A 17871-nucleotide genomic window follows, 5' to 3' on the forward strand; every position below is an offset into this window, starting at 1 on the left:
TTAAACACGGCCTCAAAACAAAAGACCTTTAAGTGTATTTAATTTTGCCTTGATAGCTGTGATGGCACATATTTGATGTCCGGGAATCAGGTGTCAGTCAGCAAATCAGCGATGTGCTGAATGTGTCATATTCAGGTCATTATAGGCAAATGACTGAAAAGACGAGGCAGAAGTCAAATACGTAATGTCACTGAGGCCATAAATGGATTTTAATGGATTAGCTGTCAGCAGCAATGAGTGGAGAGGAGAGCTGTGAGTGTTTTCTAATCATGATGGGCTGTGCTCTGCATGCAGATATTAATAGCCACAAAGCAATGTCACTACTAAGTCCCCCGCTCCCGCTGACGGCTTTGTTTTCAAGCACATTCTTTCCATCTTTGTTTTTGCTCTCAACTTATCCTCTGATAAGAGGTAAGGCTCCTCTTTTTGCTTTCCTCTGCTCACCGCAACAGCATTTGCAAGAGTATCATTAGGTGTTAATGGTGTGTGTTCCACGGTTTAACATATTTAAAGGGGCACTGTGTTGTTTTAGAGAAGAAATTCAAACTCAGAATTTTAATATTTACAATATTAATGAGGTAATGACACAAACTATTTTTTCCACAACTGAATAAACAAACTGTTCTCAGATAAAAATAAGGTCCCCAGAACGCTGTTTGAAGCTAGAAAGGTGGCAGGGTCCGCCAAATATAAACAAAGTACAGTATGTATATAAATATACACAGTGTGAAACTGTGTTGTCCTTTCAGGTCAGTTTGTTTATTCCGTTTAATCAGTGATTAAAAACAAAGAGAGTTTGTTTATTTAGTTTGTTTAGATCTTTATCTTCTGATTAAAATGTCTTCCCCAAATCTATATAGTGCACCTTTAATAAACAAATGACTCAAAGTGGGAGGCAGAATCTCTCTGAGGAGACGGAAACATTGGTCAGTGTGTCATTTAATGGCAGAACCTTGTGAGGATCCAATTTCAGGACAAAGGCAAGACGCTGAATATCAACAAAGCAGAAGAAACAGCCCGATGGAGCAGTGGAGAGCGGGGAGAATTAAAGAGGAGGAGGACAGGGAAGCTATTTCAGGGATAGTGCGTCTGAACTGACAACTGTTGCCCCCCTCACCCACTGTTATTTCTCTACCTCTCTCTATCAAATCCCACTCTCTCTCCTGCTCTTAACCTCTGGGCCCTCAATGCCCAGAACTTTTCCAACCACGGGCCCTTCTCTCCATTGCTCTGTGCGTCTCGTGATAAATATAGAACGCTGTTACCCTTTCCCAGTGAGCTGTGACACACGTGCACACCGCCCAACCACGCATGGGACCGTATGGTATATAAGGGCCGAGGGTGAGGGGCTGCAGGAGAGTGAGAAAATAAATGATCTTAGCTAACTCAAACAAAAGAAACCAATAGGAAAAAAAGGAAAGACAGGAAGACAGAAGTGTATTATTTCTTGTATTTAAGGCTCTTGAAGAGGAATCAGCTCTCTCCGCCTCCCTCTTCCCTCCCTTTTACTCTCCTCCTCTGCCTCACCCAGCACTCTCAGCCATCCATGAGTGTGACCAACTCCTCTGCCTATCGATCGGAGCGTAGTTTCCACCAGACTTCATCCTCATCCTCGTCCTCTGGTAACCCATACATGGAGAAGAGCCGGGGACTGTTCACCGAGGACTTTGGCTCCTTCATGAGACCCGGGAGCGACGCCTTGGGGTTTTCCAGTAAGTTGGAAGCAAATTTGGGTCTCTGTAACACGTTTGGTATACAAAAGTAGTTTAAAGATGACGGCAGGAGCAGGTTGAAGTGACAGCTTTGACTGTGAAGCAGATTTGTGTGTGTGCTTGGAGGGGATTTGTTTGAAGTGTGGTGTTTTTCTCCATAAAGTGGCGATAAAACAAGTCCAAGGTGACAGTTCAGAGGAGGAAGATAACAGGCAGGACTGAGTTCAAAAGGCAAAGGAACGTTGGTGTGGAGGATGTGTTCAGACAAATGTGTTTGTGAGCAGGATTGTGGCCATGGTGCTGTCTGATTGAATAGCTGAAGTGTAAAAAGAGATGAAAGGAAAACAGATGTGCAGAAAGAGGACACAGTCTAAGTTAGAGTTGTATTTCTGTAAAAATCGAGGCATCGTTTTGGCCTTTTCTTCCAGACTTTTCAGGCATTAAAATCTGGAGACAATTCACTTAACAGTGCCTGGTTCATCTTCTAACTCCGTACTGTGTGGAGCTGGTGTGAACTGTACTGTATCACTTCACTGCTGGCACACACAGACGTGTGAATGTGTGACTTCTGATCTTTAAATGGACTCAGTGTCCATGTCGTCTGTCCCTTAGGGGCAGAGCAGAATTGTTTGGGAACCATGGTTGGTGTACCATAGGTGCAGCAAAGGAGCCTGAGGGTGGGTGCAGCTAATGGGAAAGCAAGGCCCACACACTCACACACACACACATACACACGCATGCACGCAAGCCGGGGAATGCTGGACAGACTGCCAGCAGTGTGACTTCACACACTGAGTATCTGGAATGACGCCTGCATAAGGAATGACCAGATGGTTACCCGGTGACCGGTGTACACACCAAATACATACACGCACGCACAGTTGGAATGATGTCACACAATCAAACGAATAAGTGAAGTCAGAGCTAATACCACACACACACGCATTTCCAGTCTGAGGTCATGATGTGTTACTTCACTGAGCTCAGGATATCACTGTCGTCACTGACAATGCATCAGACTGCAGGATTATCATGTTTCTCTACTGTATCCTGTTACTATCTGATGCTGCCATGAACCTGTTTTCTCTTAAAGATCATTAAAGCTGCACTAATCAATATGCTACTATGTGTAATGTGAAAGGTCTCGTTTATATTGACAAACCCACACATAATTATCATCCAACTTTGCATATCCCCTCAGTTATACAGCTCTCTTTAGCCTCTTTCAGCTCATTGTTTTGGTTGTACGACCTCCAAACTCTGCTTTTGTCATTTTATAAGCAGCAACAGGCAACTTTTTTCAGTGAAATCTTATAAATCTGTAAGCTACCTGCACAGAACCAAATAGCAAAGTTAACAATTAATTGGGGAAGAATGTCAATCATCTCGTAAGCCAGTGAGCCCAATATTTTCCTCAGATGTTAATAGAGACCAAAAAACAGAGCTGAAAGCAGAATTAATATTGGACTCATATTCTGCTGTTATTCTGTGCTGTATCGAAGGGAAGAGGACTTGTTTCAGTTCCTTGAAGACGTTTCACCTCTCATCCAAGATGCTGTAATTGTTCTTCTGCTCCCAAGTGGCCAAAAGAACATTCAATGAATGCAGCTTTAAAGGTCCTTTATTATAGAAATTGAGATCTCCATATCTTTTTTTGATTATAAGCAGGTCTGGCTCCTATATAAATAAAAAACTAAATCCAAAGAGAAATGCACACACACGTTTTCAGAAACTGTACCTTTAAGGTTGTGATATACAACCGCCCTCAGCAATAGCCCATGCATGGCAGTGATTACAGAGCTGGTGTGGAAACATATTGGGTGGTGTCTGCTCAGGCCTGTGAGAACTGACCAATCAGAGCAGACAGGGGTATTCAGGAGGGGGTCTCAAAGAGACAGGCACTAAAGCAGAGCGTTCAGACTGAGGGTGAATAGAGGTGCTGCTGTAATTGACAGTATGGGAAAAATAATGATGTTTTTTTTACATTGAAGCAGATAACCATTTTCTAGTCAACACCCAAACTGAAAGTATGAACCTGAAAATGAGCATAATATGGAACCTTTAAGTACACAATACACAAAAATAATGGAGGCATGAAGTTTTCTTTAACAACAGTTACCAACAAGAAGATCTTGGTAACAATATACAGCCAAATGGCGGGGATGCCAGATACAGTACAGTTGAAGACACACTTGAAACATGGATATAAGTTTTTGATGACGTGAATAAAAAAAACTGTCGGTGACTAACACAGAATGTTTTTTCATATGTAAGTTTCCTGTGCAATTTAAGTCAGTTGTAAAACATGTCAAAGCCGCTTTCACATTGTCAAAAGGTCTTTTTCACAACAGATTCATCAAAAGGTGTTACTGATGACATTAAGGATGGCTCTGTTGTATTCAAGCGTCCCAGTGAGCCATTTTCACAAAACAATTCATTGATCTTTCAAAATTCTGTTCCCAGGAAATACACAGACCAGGCAAGCTTAGCCTCTTTAGAAAGCTAAAAATCTCAGCTGCCTTTGAGGAAACAGAGAAGTGACCATTAGGCAGCTTATGTTTATTTAATTTTATGAAAGGACCCAGTAAAACAAAAACTAATGAGTCTGAGTTATGGATGATACCATTCAACAAGACAGCAAAGCACTCAAGTAATGGAACATGAAATGAAAATAAAAAATGTTTTAGCCAACCTGAAGTTTTTAAAAATCAACGAGAGGTTTTACATGTCTGTAACCAATCCCAAAAGAAACACCAGCTGCTGGTAGTGTAATTATCACCAGTCTTACAATTATATAAGATGTGAGTTCACCCTCTTTAGCAAGCAGCATAAATGAGAATTCAGTGAAAATTAATTGTCAGAGAAAGAAATACATGTTTCCTCCGGTTGTCTAACATCTTTTCTCATCATGTCGTGCGTGTAGGTGGATCTGGAAATATCAAGGCTCTTGGGGATTCGTACCAGTTCACAGTTGACGTGCGAGACTTCTCCCCTGAAGACGTCATCGTCACCACATCCAACAACCAGATTGAGGTTCACGCAGAAAAGGTGGGAAGCCATTGTTTTTCAGTTGGAATGTAATTATAATGCTACAGAACCTTGAAACAAAGCTGTAAGCAGCTGTCCAAATGGGAGTAGATTAATAACATACCACAGCTTCTTTCTTTATTCACAATACATTAAGTCATTGCTATCACTCTGCCTTTAACAGTTGGCCCAGGACGGTTCGGTGATGAACACTTTCACACACAAGTGCCAACTACCTGAGGATGTGGACCCCACCTCGGTGACATCATCACTGGGCGCCGAGGGGACCCTAACAGTCAAGGCACGGCGACACCCGGCCAAACACGAGCTCGTACAGACCTTCCGCACCGAGATCAAGATCTAGAGAGGGACGCACTTTCTCATCACAAACCTCTCACCTTTATTTTTGTGTTTTTATGCTACTTCCTCTATTTCCTGTCTTCACTGAAACCATTCTACTTTCAACACTCAGAGTCGGCAGCGTGCCCTATAAAACATGCCACCTTCTCGCTCCGTGACTGCAACACATGCCTGTTGTTGCTCATTTATATTCTGAGTTAGTTCACCATACTCTGCAGCAATAGGTCATACCTGCACGTAACATATTGAGACACAGGCGCTCGGACATGTACAGCATTTGTATGAAGACGCAAACACACACAAACACACATAGAGAAATTATCTGATCAGTTCACTACTTCCCTCCTGTCCTCTAACACAGGTCTAAAAATGAACCTCTGAAATTGATGGTGGCCACGTTAATAATAATTTATTGTATATTAGGATTTGTGTGAATAAAATGATCCTGCTTTGACAATAAACATCTGGCAACGTGTGAGCCTTTTGATTGAGGTATGGCATGACAAACTGATTGTAACTTTTTGTTTTTTTTTACTTTAAAGGTGCCATTTGTAAAAAAAAAAGTTGATCTTTGAGTCTCATTCCCAACTCGTCAAATAAAGAAGCTCTGGGTTTCCCACCTTGTCAAAAACTGACACTTTGGAATTGTAGGACGGGTCGGATGGCATCTCAAAGCGTCAGAGTTGGGAATGAGACTCGAAAATCATCTTTTCTTACAAATAGCATTAAAATTTTTATTCAAGATACAAGTTTTCAAGGCATAACATTGTTATGATGTGATGAGTTTTGTTTGTAGTTAGCACCTACATTATGCCTGACAGATTGTTACAGACTGGGATTTCTGTTAATGACAGTAGTGCTGCACTTAGAAACTGTAGGGAGGCGCCAAATCGCACAAAATGCCAATTTCTACATAATGTTGCTTCAAAGGTGCGGGCCTGGAGTTTGGGTACAGATATGGATTTATAACCATTTTGATCGTTGTCTTTATTTAACATGCTGATTGGTCTGTGTAACACTTATCAGTTCATTTTTCCATACAGGAAATGAAAAATAGAAAATTAAAACAATTGGATGACATTTAAAAAAATGTTGTTTGTTGTTCGTCAGATCGATGTATAATTACGTTTTTGGAATAATTGTTCAAATTTTCTATTCGTGTAAAGATGGGATGGAAAATGTTGACTTGAAAAATAGAAAATGGGAGAGTTTTTTGATGACGAGCTGCAATGATTCATCAAATAAACTTATTGTGAACTATTTTGATAATTAATTTGAGTATTTTTTTTTAAGAAAAGGGTAAAAAATTCCTTGTTTCTATCTTTTACTATGTGATTATTTTTTACGTTTTTTTCTCCTCTATGACAGTAAACTGAATATATTGACGTTTGAGGATCATGTAGGCTTTGGGAAACACTGAGTGGCATTTTCACTATTTTCTGACATTTTATAAACTAAATTACCAATCAAATAATTGATAAATAACCAACAGATTAATCAACAATGACAACAGGCTAACCATTAGTTGCAGCCTGGAATCAGTAATCCATTTTGAAGGTCAATTGATACAACACCATTATTCCTTCACCATACAGACAAAAAGGCCTAAAGGTAAAAATAGGGCAAATATATGCACAAAGATGGGTATGCAGTGAGCACCGCAAGACTAGTCTCAAAATCAGTACTGAACAGAGCAGCATTCACTTTTCTGTATACAGGATAGAAGGTGCTTCTTTTCAGCTTTTGTCTCAGGAAGCATTTATGAGGCATCTGTCCTGCTTTCACGAGAAAAGAATCTCAAAGGCTCTATTCAAGCAAAATAACCTAGGAGCCTTCATTATGTGGCTCTAATTTTCTCCACTGTTTGAGCCAGGCTGTGGCCTTTGCAGTTTTATTGTTTTTCACTGAGGAAGGCCACATTATTAAAAATTCACACAACATGATTTATAATGGTGCAGTGAAGAGCATTGAAATTGTTTTTATATTATTTTTTTATTATTCCCTTGAAGGATGCTTTGAAGGTGATTCTGTATCGTTATTCTTGACACATGGATCTCATCCATATTAGTTTGATACTAGTGATGTCTAGTGGCCTACACATTAATATAATAACATTTGAGATAGCCTAAAAGTGACTTTGAGTAAGTTTATCAAACTATCAACATGTGTTAATTAGTTTAATATCATCTCATGTACTGCTGTATGGCGTGTGTCAGGCATCACACACTCATGATGTCGACCCTATCGCGCCACCATGCGGTCATCATCAGCACAGCACGTGCTCACACTGCGCCTGCTCCTGTGATACATCCGGCCGGTCCCTATCAATCGATCAGAGAGAGGAAGATGGTGGTGGATGGAATGAGCGGGGCAAGATCGATCACCGAAAAACTCGATTGGGTTTGTTTTTCCTAACTGAGCCAAACACTCCGTAACACCGCCCGGTGCAGCTACCACAACCCGGAGTGAGGAAGCGGTAACGAAGAGGTAATTCAGGAGTTAGTTTATATTAAAATGGCGCTTACATGAAGCTAAATGACGAGCGAGCTGTGAAAACAACAAGGGATGAAGACAGGCCCGACTCGACGCGCCGCCATCTTGTCCCTTCACTGCATGCATGTCAAGGCACGCTAAATTAATCCCTGATAACAAAGCTACAAGGATGGAGGAATTGTAATCGATGTGTTGCACTGTCGGTCAAAACTTTTACAGAAGATGGATTTTCAGTCACAAAATATCATAACTGCAGTTTAACAAACCAGTGTTTTGTGTGTAGTTGCGTGGCTGATATCAGGATATCAGTTGAAGCTAAACTCTGGAGTCATTGTGGGCAGCTTAGAGAAACATGAGCTAGCTTAAGCTGTATTTTGAACGCTTGTGTTGTTTCGCTGCTAAAACACAGTTTTGGTGTGACAGCTGTGTCGGGTGTTGTCCAGTGGTGTCATTTAAGAAAACGCCTGATATGATATGTGAGGTTACACCCATGGGTGCACACACTACTGCCATTCACTGACAATACAACACAAACCAGATACAAATTATACAAGATGAAGTACTGGCTTGACATTTTTACTGACACACAGCAAGTCTTAAAACTGCACAAATGTAAATACTGTGTGTTTATAGAAACCATTGGCAAAGCCTTGGCTAAGGGTTTATAACATTTAGATTTGAGTGAACTACAGGATGAAGTCATATAATAAATATAAATGATAATAATAAAATGTTCTAGATAAAAATAAACATTTCAACCAGACTGGCGTTTTAAATTCTGTGGCGCTTTATTAATGTTTGAATTACTCATATGGTTTTTGTAAGGCAGTATGGCAATCAAATAATATCACAATATTTTAAGGATATATGGAGATACACAATCTTGGTGTTGTGAAATCTCCTAAAAAGCACTTCAGAATTGTAGGACAGGGCCACAAAATCTGATAGCAAAATATTTTTGACCAGATAACTTGATATCAGTATTGTGGGGATGACTGTAGGTACATCCACAAAACATTAACACAATTAGATTTTTAATAATTAATAAGTATCAGTAATGTGGATAAAACGACTAAGTGGTTGAATGCAAGTAATAGAACAAGTCAGTCTGGGAAGCTCAGAAAATTACAGTATGATACTGAAATGCAGCCTTTAAAGTCTTAAGTCTTTATTTTGGATATACAAAATATCCCCAATCTAAGACTATCTACGACAATGTTAAATAACAATTCACATTAAACTCTCACATCTCACTTTGGAACGATAGCTCTTGTCACTCATCTGAATTATTCATAAAATGAGTTAGCTTCCCTGCACACAGGGAGGTGACAGTCATATCAGAGGTAAACAACACTGACTGATGGGTAGTGTTTAATAAAAGGCCAATGAATGTTTTCCCAGTGTACGAACAAACTGATTTGTTGATCAAGCTGACTATCTCGTCCCTGCCTATTGAAATCAGGCAGGCTACATCATGAGCAACATTTAAATCTTCTCTTAAAAACCGTCTTTTATCAGAAGGCATTTACAAATTCTTGCTAAGTTTGGGGTTTTGTTGTTTTACTCTAACTGTTCTCTGTTTATCCCATGATGTTTCATAATTGGCTGCTGTTTTATCTCTATTTGTGTTGGGGTTTTTTATCTGCTCTTGATTTGCCCTTTGTAACCTTGTTTAGAAAAGTGCTAAATATATATAAATAAAGTTATTATTCGTATTATTCTTATAATCTGCCTTTTCTCATGTTCCACATATGACATCTTGTTCCTGTCGGGGCTCCACAGAGCCTGTGCCTGTCTCTCTGCCAGCCTCTTCCACCGTCCTTGAACCTTCAGGACGATGGAGTTCCCGTGGCACAGTGGGAAGGTACTGGAGCAGCTTAACCGCCAGCGCAAGCAGGGCCTACTGTGTGACTGCACCTTTGTTGTGGACGGGGTGGACTTCAAGGCGCACAAAGCTGTGCTGGCGGCCTGCAGCGTCTACTTCCGCACCCTCTTCCTTGACCAGAAAGATGTGGTGCATCTCGACATCAGCAATGCAGCAGGTGGGTCTCCCAGTGCTTGTGATTGAAACCAATCTTAAATAATAATACATGAGCTCATTACTGCTGTATAACCAGACCTGTTTTATTGTTGACTATCGTTGCAGGTTTGGGTCAGGTCCTAGAGTTCATGTACACAGCCAAGCTGAGTTTAAGTCCGCAGAATGTAGAAGACGTGCTGGCTGTTGCCAACTTTCTACAGATGCAAGAAATTGTAAACGCCTGCTCTGCGTACCAGTCAATGGCAAATCCAGCTCCGTCCCTCATAACACTGGATTTGGCTGTTGGTGAGTGCACATCTTCACAGCCTGCGTAAATACTTAGTATAATTATTTTTTGTAATCACTGCACCAATCCTCTTCATGTCTGTTCCTTTTTGAAATTAAGTCATTATCCTCACTTTAATAATTCGTGACCTCAATTTCACAAGTGCTGAACAAGGTCAGTCATTTGTTGCTGGTGTACAAAGGGTCAGATGAGGTTATTAACATCACAGCAACATGTATTGAATTAATTTAATGCTCTAATGTGTCATTTCATTACATGAGGTTTGCTAATTGTATTCTGCATGTGGTAAAGTATTTCCACCAGTTATTAGCAGTCATTACATACAGTATTCCTTATCTGATTTATAAAGAAATAATAAGCTAGAGTTTTACATTTTAGACAGTTTTGAGCTGCAATTAACTTTTTATTATAATTTTCTTCTGAGAAAACATTCTCTGATAAGATCATTATGGTGCATTTTCATGAATTTGACATTTTGGGTAAAATTAAACTACTACTCTGGTTACTCTGTGCTGTTGGTTCAAAAGCATTTTCATAAAATATTAGTCTTGAGTATAGGATGTGGAGCCTGATATCCAGTACTTGTCCACCATATTCTACTAAAATAAAGAAACATCTCCTTTTGTCTTTAACATCCCAGAAGAAAAAACAGATGCTGGAGAGCAGCGAGAGCAGCGAGAGGAACTCGAGGGCGACTTGGCAGAAGTGGCATCCCAAGCAGACATTAGTCATCCCAGCCCCCCCACAGAGGACAAAGAGCCCACACAAAATCAGGAAGACCAAAAGGAAGAAATCCCTCCTGAAACACAACAGACTGTCTGTCAACCCAGCCCAGCCAGAACCCAAACAGGCCGAGGGCGACCCCCCAAAACAACCATTGTCACTGCTCAGAAGAAGATTTCTCTAAAGAAGGAGGAAGAGACAGCTGCACAAAGCGCACCTGGATTTCAGGATGACCCCTCTGACACTGACTACACGCCCAGTAAGGACATTGATAATAATGACCTTGAATTGATAAAGTGTTGGTCTTTTTATTTGACCAAAAAAATTAAGAGATATTTTCTCGTTTGCAGAATCACAGTTGAAATCTGCTGGCAGCTCGTCCTACATGAGCTCTCGGGGGAGAAGAATCAGAAAACCTCCTCGACGGAACTTCCCACCTGGTGAGGAGGTTGCTCTGGTTTGCTCTGCTTTATCAACCAAAACAACATCCTTTTCCTTTAAGCTTTGACCTGACTGTGAAATATCAAGTATCATCGTACAGGAACATGTTCCAGGCAGGAAAAAGTCAAGGAACATGATATATTTTTAAATTAAATTGTGAATCAGTTTTTGTTTTAGTCTTAAATTCAATTCCAGGTATCAGTGACAGACTTACAGTTTTTTGGCTTTCTGAAACCTGCAGACACTGTGCTATCATGGCAATTGCCACTTTCAGTCAAGACTCCAGACAGTGTGTCATTTTCAAGAGCCTTATTGTCGCCCTCGTAGACAATGACTCAGAGGATGAAGGCACATCAAAGAAGAAAGCTGAGGAGAAGGAGGTGGAGCCAGAAGAAGTGGCCGGAGAGCAGGAGGAACAGGAGGAGGGCCCTGGGGAGACCGGCGACGGGGAGGCTGATAATGATGAAGAGGGGGCTGGAGAGGAAGACAGCGAGGTCAGCCAGCAGGAGGGAGGAGCCGATTCGAGCAGCGAGGGAGAGGGCAGACAAACGGCGTCGACGTCTATGAGCAGCCGATCCGAGTCAAAGCCTTACAGCTCTGTGACGCACAAATGTGAGGTGAGAAATATTAATATTATCAACTCACTGCTCATCACTGTCACAGTAGTAACAAAAGGGCCTAGGCACACTGAGCTGTTCTGCCTAATGCATTCTGCAGAGGTGTTGCAACTAATGTATCTGCATCAAACAAGAGAATGTTGGGGATGCTTGGAGCTTTTATCCAAATCTCGGGGATGTAGGGATTTTGTGCAAATGTTTAGAGTCCCATACAAGTCTTTGCATTAAAAGTAGGGCGGAAATGTTATATTGTCACGATTAATTTATCGATTGTTTTCTCTATAAATTGTCAGAATGGTAAATAATGTTGACTAGTGTTTCCAGAACCCCAATATGATGCCTTCAAATGTCTTTTTTTTTCCACAACCCAAACATATTCAGTTAACTGTCATAGAGGAGTGAAGAAACCAGAAAATATTCTCATTTAAGAACCCGGATTCAGAGAATTTTGACTTACAACGAATTTACTCAGACCAACAAATTGATTACCGTTGCAGCTCTAGAATGAAAATGTTCAGCTCACTCGACATCTTTTCCTCTCTCCAGGACTGTGGGAAGAAATTCACCCACACAGGTAACTTCAAGAGACACATGCGCATTCACACTGGAGAGAAGCCGTTCAGCTGTCGGGACTGCAACAAGGCTTTCTCTGACCCTGCAGCCTGTAAAGCCCACGAGAAAACACACAGGTGAGTTACACACATTGAGTTTACCTGCTGTCCTGCCTGCCTGTTGTCATGTGTGTGTCTTAAAATTGAGCATCCCCTCACCTCCCAGCCCTCTGAAGCCATACTGCTGCTCGACCTGCGGAAAGAGCTACCGACAGATCAGCCTGCTCAACCTGCACCGCAAACGGCACACGGGCGAGGCACGCTACAGCTGCGAAGTATGCGGCAAGCTCTTCACCACATCTGGCAACCTCAAGCGCCACCAGCTGGTGCACAGTGGAGAGAAGCCATACCACTGCGACTTCTGTGACAAGGCCTTCTCTGACCCCACGGCCAAGATGCGACACCTGGAGACGCATGACACGGAGAAGGGCTTCAAGTGTCCACACTGCGAGAAGCGCTTCAACCAGGTAACGTAATGTCCGGGAAGGTTTTATTTTGTGGAAAAACAGGACCCATAACAGCTTCTATATAAAACATATTATAACATTAAAGTATTTTAAACATGATGCTGTGAAATTTTTCAGACAAATGTTGATGATATATTTAATTGTAGATAATCTGAGTTTGTTTGCAAAATATACATGCTGTACATATTATATGGAGTGCTTTAACTTGTTGCCTGGTGTTGTGTTGTCTTTAGTTTGGAAATCTGAAGGCTCACTTAAAAATCCACATCACAGATGGACCTCTCAAGTGCAAAGAATGTGGCAAACAGTTTACCACTTCAGGTAAGAAGATAGTATGGAGCATATGTTTTCTTAACTTGTGTTTCGGGGTTGATGTTTTTTACTGAAACAAATGAAGGACTCTCTGTTTCTGAACAAATTGAAATTCTACCCAAAAGCGAGATGATTTGTTCTTTATGATTATAAATTGCACATTTTTGTGTTTGAGGTTTTGATTTGACAAGTGAATTTAAGATGAGCATTATTGTTAGTTGCAAACCCCCTGTACTGCCAAAACACAAGAATTCTGGGCCCTGTGTTTACATGTTTGAGTATGTGAATGATCCAGTAGATAAACCCATAATTCACTGCGTTAGATGTGAAAAAATTCTGGCACAGATTCATTATGACCAAACTAGAGTTGGTGATTGTTGGAGAGTAGATGATAAAATGACTGTTTCTGCAAATGGACTCTGGTGGATTTGGCGAGAGCAACACAACAGCTGTTTCTGGTTAAATATAAAAACTGTTTAACTAAAAGGTGCATCTCTGTAGAGATCCTTTCCATAATGTTGTTAGACACTACGAATAACAATCTTAGCCTATCAGTGGCAAAAACAAACACTTTTCTGAACTTACTTAACAGTTGAAGCTGTTTTCAAAGATTAAGCTGCAGCCTGAGGCAATCTACTGGACCAATTCCAAAACACCAAAATATGTTAACATCAACCTTTTCAGACATTTAAATGTTATTTTAAGAGTTCAAAAGAATTCCATCAAGTATCCTCTGACACACATTAGTCAGACGTTATTTTTTTATCCAAAGCAAACAACAGCTGCTTTCAGTTTGTCTGCATGTTATTTAAAGGAGGCTGACTTCTGTAGTTGTCTTTGCTTTGAGGCATTTGGCCTGACCTTTGTGTGATGGTATCTGCCTTTTAGGAAATCTGAAGAGACACCTGCGGGTTCACAGTGGGGAGAAGCCCTACATCTGTATGCACTGTCAGAGAGCTTTCAGTGACCCTGGAGCTCTGCAGCGGCATGAACGCATCCACACAGGTTCTCCCATGACATTCACACACACTGTGGAATTTGAAGGCAGCATACTAATCTAAATATTATCTACATCCAGCAGCCACGGTGATACTATAATTCATGTTTCACAGGAGAGAAGCCTTGTGTCTGTATGATTTGCGGTAAGGCCTTCACCCAGGCCAGCTCACTCATCGCTCATGTACGGCAGCACACCGGAGAGAAGCCCTATGTGTGTGATCGCTGTGGCAAAAGGTCAGCAAGCAAATAAGTCAGTGCTGTAACAGACTCATTATTCAAGCTCACTTGAACCTGAATATAACCTGAGATTCGGAAATATGTGCGGAGAGAACAGAGAACATAAGCTATTGGTTCAATGTTTTATCTTGTATAGGGAGTAGTGGGAATTGCTTTATGTAGTCTACCATTAAAAAGTCATATACCAACAAGAAATTGTAATTGAAAACTGCCACTATCAGGGTTATAGTGGTCGACTGCCTGATATGCCATGTCGGGCTAGTAAATCAATCTGATTGGGCAGGTAGTAAAAAGAATAAAACACATTGTTTTTTTCCTGAGCTGATGCAGGAAGTACTTAAGGAGTGAGCCATCTGCTTTCATCTGTTAAGAGTTCTACGTGTGCAGTATGGTGAAGACAGATAAAGACTTTAATTAGCTGAAGCGAACATGTTCAATGTGCAAGAATGTTTGTTACACCGTACTTTTGACACACTGTGTCCTTTGTGGATTAATTTACTGAAAGACTAAACGGTTTATTAACAAGTCTTTTTTGTTATATGATAATTGTAAATAAATAACACAGTTTTTATTATTGGGGCAAGTAAAAGTTGATTTTGGGCGAGTAGATTTCTGACCCAGCTGCCAGACTGGGCATGTGCAAAAAAACAAACATTAACATTGAACTTTGCTATAAAGTAGCAAGTGGGACAATATGTTTGTTTTTTTCATTTGAAATTTAGTGAACTGCCCCTTTAAATGCTTAAAATCTTATGTCCCTCTCTGGACAGGTTTGTGCAGTCCAGTCAACTGGCCAATCACATTCGGCATCACGACAATGTCCGACCACACAAGTGCCAGATGTGCAACAAGGCGTTTGTTAATGTGGGAGACCTGTCGAAGCACATTATCATTCACACAGGTAAGAACATAATTAGTGTCAAGTAATTATGGTGCTTTAGAGCTCTACATTGAGCAGAGCTCACAGCTTTCAACCTTTAATCTTCAGTTGATGACTTCTCTATGTCCTGCTCTCTCTCAGGGGAGAAACCTTTCCTCTGTGATAAATGCGGCCGAGGGTTCAACCGGGTCGACAATCTGCGCTCCCACGTCAAGACCGTCCACCAAGGCAAGGCCGGCATGAAGCGGCTGGTGGTAGCCGGGGGCAGTGTTGACGAAGGATCCGATGGATGCTTGGGGGCATCCACATCGGAAGAGATCAACATAGTCACCGTCACCACAGAGGACATCGTCACCCTGGCAACTGAAGCACTGGCAGCCAGTGCTGTGGCTCAGCTGACAGGTCAGACAGCATCTTTGAGGCTGAGTTCAGTGGTTTTAGGGGAAATGTCAATGTCCTGGACAAATGCTGCAGATACTACCTTGACCTTCTGTGGACAATAAAATAAGAATGAAGGATTAAAGGGCTGAGACAGTGATGAGTATTTGTTAACCTTATGTCATGTGTCTGTTTACAGTAGTTCCAGTGGCAGCTTCAGTGTCTGCAGATGAGACGGAGGCTTTGAAAGCTGAAATCACCAAGGCAGTAGAGAAAGTGCAAGAAGCAGGTAAGACTGCAGGGAACTCACTCATTCTTAACCTTGGAAACATCTGTTGAGAGACCAATTCTGTGATTACTGTGATTTGTCTGTGATGTTTACTGTCATGGATTACCTTTGTCAGGGCTCTAAAAGTTGATTTCCATACTGTATTGTTATAGAAACTATGCAGTATTTGTTTTGTAGTACATGGGCTAAAATATGCATAAACACAAATATGGCACTTGAAATAATGCATAACCTTAAATCTGAAAAGTGTGAAGGGTGATCATTTTGAACAGTGGTTGTTTCAACTTGCTAAATGTTTCAAACGTAAGTATGATATTATGTACAGCTTTGTTTAGTTTCATTCTGAGCCAGATCACTTACAGGTATAAAGAAAGATATAGAGGCTGTACAATGGAAGGGAACACAATGTGAGAAATGTGAACCACTTACTTCTTCTGTTCTCAGACCCCAACACCCAGATCTTGTACGCGTGTGACTCATGTGGTGATAAATTCTTGGACGCCAGCTCCCTAGCCCAGCACGTACGCATCCACACAGCTCAGGCCTTGGTCATGTTCCAGGCAGATTCCGACTTCTACCAATACACCACGGCCACCACCGCCGAGGGGGATTCTGCTACAACATGGCAGCCCACAGCTGAACAGGTCATCCAGGAAGGAGAGCTGATCTTCCGTGCCCAGGATGGAGAGGGAGAGGCAGAGGGAGGGGTGGTAGGGGAGACACAAGAACAAGAGGAAGGGTCAGGAGGGGTGATTCATGAGGAGGGGAGGGAGGGTGGAGAAGTGGAAACTCACACTGAGCTCCACACAGAGGGAAGGGATGAAGCTGCAGCAGAGATAGAGGAGGAGAAAGGAGAGGAGATGGAGTGTGAGAGTCAGGCGTAGTGGGACGGGTGAATGTAGAAACTATGAAATGTAACAGAAATCTATTTTGTACAGCAGAAGGAAATACAGGAAATGAAGTGAGTTGATGAAGCCTCATTGTTTCAAACTGCCAGGATGTTCAACACTGGATTCATAACATGCAACACACCTTAGGATGTATCATAAATTATGTTTTTGGCAGTCCTTATTTCAGGATATTAGGTGAGATCCAGTAAATATTGTTAAGAATTCTTTCACAGATGGTTATACTACTAGTATAGTTAGCAAAATGCAGGACTGTGCATTGTCTAAATGTATAAAACATTTAGATCACAGTTCTGTCTTATCTAATATATCTTAAAGAAAGTCCTTTGTGGTATTTTTACATTTCACTGCAATGAGATATGTACATTTTCCTTAAAAAAACAACAATATTGTTATATATTGTACTTAGTTAAAGTATTTTCATGAAAAGCACATTATACAGAGATTATCTACATGAACATGTAAGAAGGTACTAAGATTTAACTTAGGTGTAATTATCACTTTCTCTTTGTTCCAGAAGTGGGATGTCATGTATTCGTGTACTGGCAAACACTGTAAATGCTGTGGATGTATAATATTTGTATATTTATGTGGCCTCTAAAAAAGTCTTAAGTCTGAGAAAAGATTGAGTGGTGATTACAACTTGTCAATAATTCAATGTTTCTCATTGATACCAAACAGCTTTTTTCTGGTATTACATTGAACTGACTAGATTGTTTTCATTTTCTCAGACAGGCATTTTATCTTTTTTTAACAACCCCTTTAAGACGTCACAGTAAATATCAGTTACATTTTAGACTCAGCAGTTGTCATCATGTGATCAATAAAGAGTCATCACGCAGTCGGACTACCCTCGTGTTGTACTGTTATTTTTACAATAACACTGCTCTTATTTGTTTCCTTAAAGGATAACATATCTAATGCACACTTCCTGGAATGCAATGGTGTTGGTAAAGGTTTGTTAAAGATTTGTTGAATAATAAAATATATAAATTCAATAAGCAATATTAAGCATTTAACGGGGATATAGAATAATAACTTTTAATTGCACATTCATTACATTTAATTGGTTGTTTTCAGCCAAATTATT

The 17871-nt window shown here is 40.8% G+C and overlaps 2 protein-coding genes across 2 annotated transcripts; both read left to right on the top strand.

Annotated features, from left to right (window-relative positions):
- Positions 1-1369: 1369 nt before the first annotated feature.
- On the top strand, positions 1370-5574 carry hspb7 (heat shock protein family, member 7 (cardiovascular)). Its single transcript, XM_084367015.1, has 3 exons — positions 1370-1712; positions 4636-4760; positions 4924-5574. The coding sequence occupies exons 1-3, from the start codon at positions 1547-1549 to the stop codon at positions 5101-5103; spliced, it is 471 nt and encodes a 156-aa protein (XP_084223141.1). The 5' UTR covers positions 1370-1546; the 3' UTR covers positions 5104-5574.
- Positions 5575-7411: 1837 nt separating this feature from the next.
- zbtb17 (zinc finger and BTB domain containing 17) lies at positions 7412-17633 on the top strand. Its single transcript, XM_084367912.1, has 15 exons — positions 7412-7586; positions 9375-9634; positions 9739-9918; positions 10560-10901; positions 10993-11082; positions 11411-11700; positions 12247-12389; positions 12478-12778; positions 13012-13099; positions 13979-14095; positions 14203-14323; positions 15097-15227; positions 15348-15608; positions 15784-15873; positions 16318-17633. Exons 2-15 carry the CDS (start codon positions 9430-9432, stop codon positions 16755-16757), a joined length of 2799 nt encoding a protein of 932 aa, XP_084224038.1. The 5' UTR covers positions 7412-7586; positions 9375-9429; the 3' UTR covers positions 16758-17633.
- Positions 17634-17871: the final 238 nt, after the last annotated feature.

Source organism: Pagrus pagrus (genome assembly GCF_965226575.1).
Source record: "Pagrus pagrus genome assembly, chromosome: 11".
Taxonomy (NCBI): Eukaryota; Metazoa; Chordata; class Actinopteri; order Spariformes; family Sparidae; genus Pagrus; species Pagrus pagrus.

Excerpts from the sequence above, each read along its gene's own strand:
- zbtb17 (XM_084367912.1), top strand. The coding sequence starts at position 9,430 with ATGGAGTTCCCGTGGCACAGTGGGAAGGTACTGGAGCAGCTTAACCGC. Across the intron at positions 14,324-15,096 it reads TGTGATCGCTGTGGCAAAAG|GTTTGTGCAGTCCAGTCAAC; the intron begins GTCAGCAAGCAA and ends CTCTCTGGACAG. Across the intron at positions 15,609-15,783 it reads TGCTGTGGCTCAGCTGACAG|TAGTTCCAGTGGCAGCTTCA; the intron begins GTCAGACAGCAT and ends GTCTGTTTACAG.
- hspb7 (XM_084367015.1), top strand. The coding sequence starts at position 1,547 with ATGAGTGTGACCAACTCCTCTGCCTATCGATCGGAGCGTAGTTTCCAC. Across the intron at positions 1,713-4,635 it reads CGACGCCTTGGGGTTTTCCA|GTGGATCTGGAAATATCAAG; the intron begins GTAAGTTGGAAG and ends TCGTGCGTGTAG. Across the intron at positions 4,761-4,923 it reads TTGAGGTTCACGCAGAAAAG|TTGGCCCAGGACGGTTCGGT; the intron begins GTGGGAAGCCAT and ends TGCCTTTAACAG.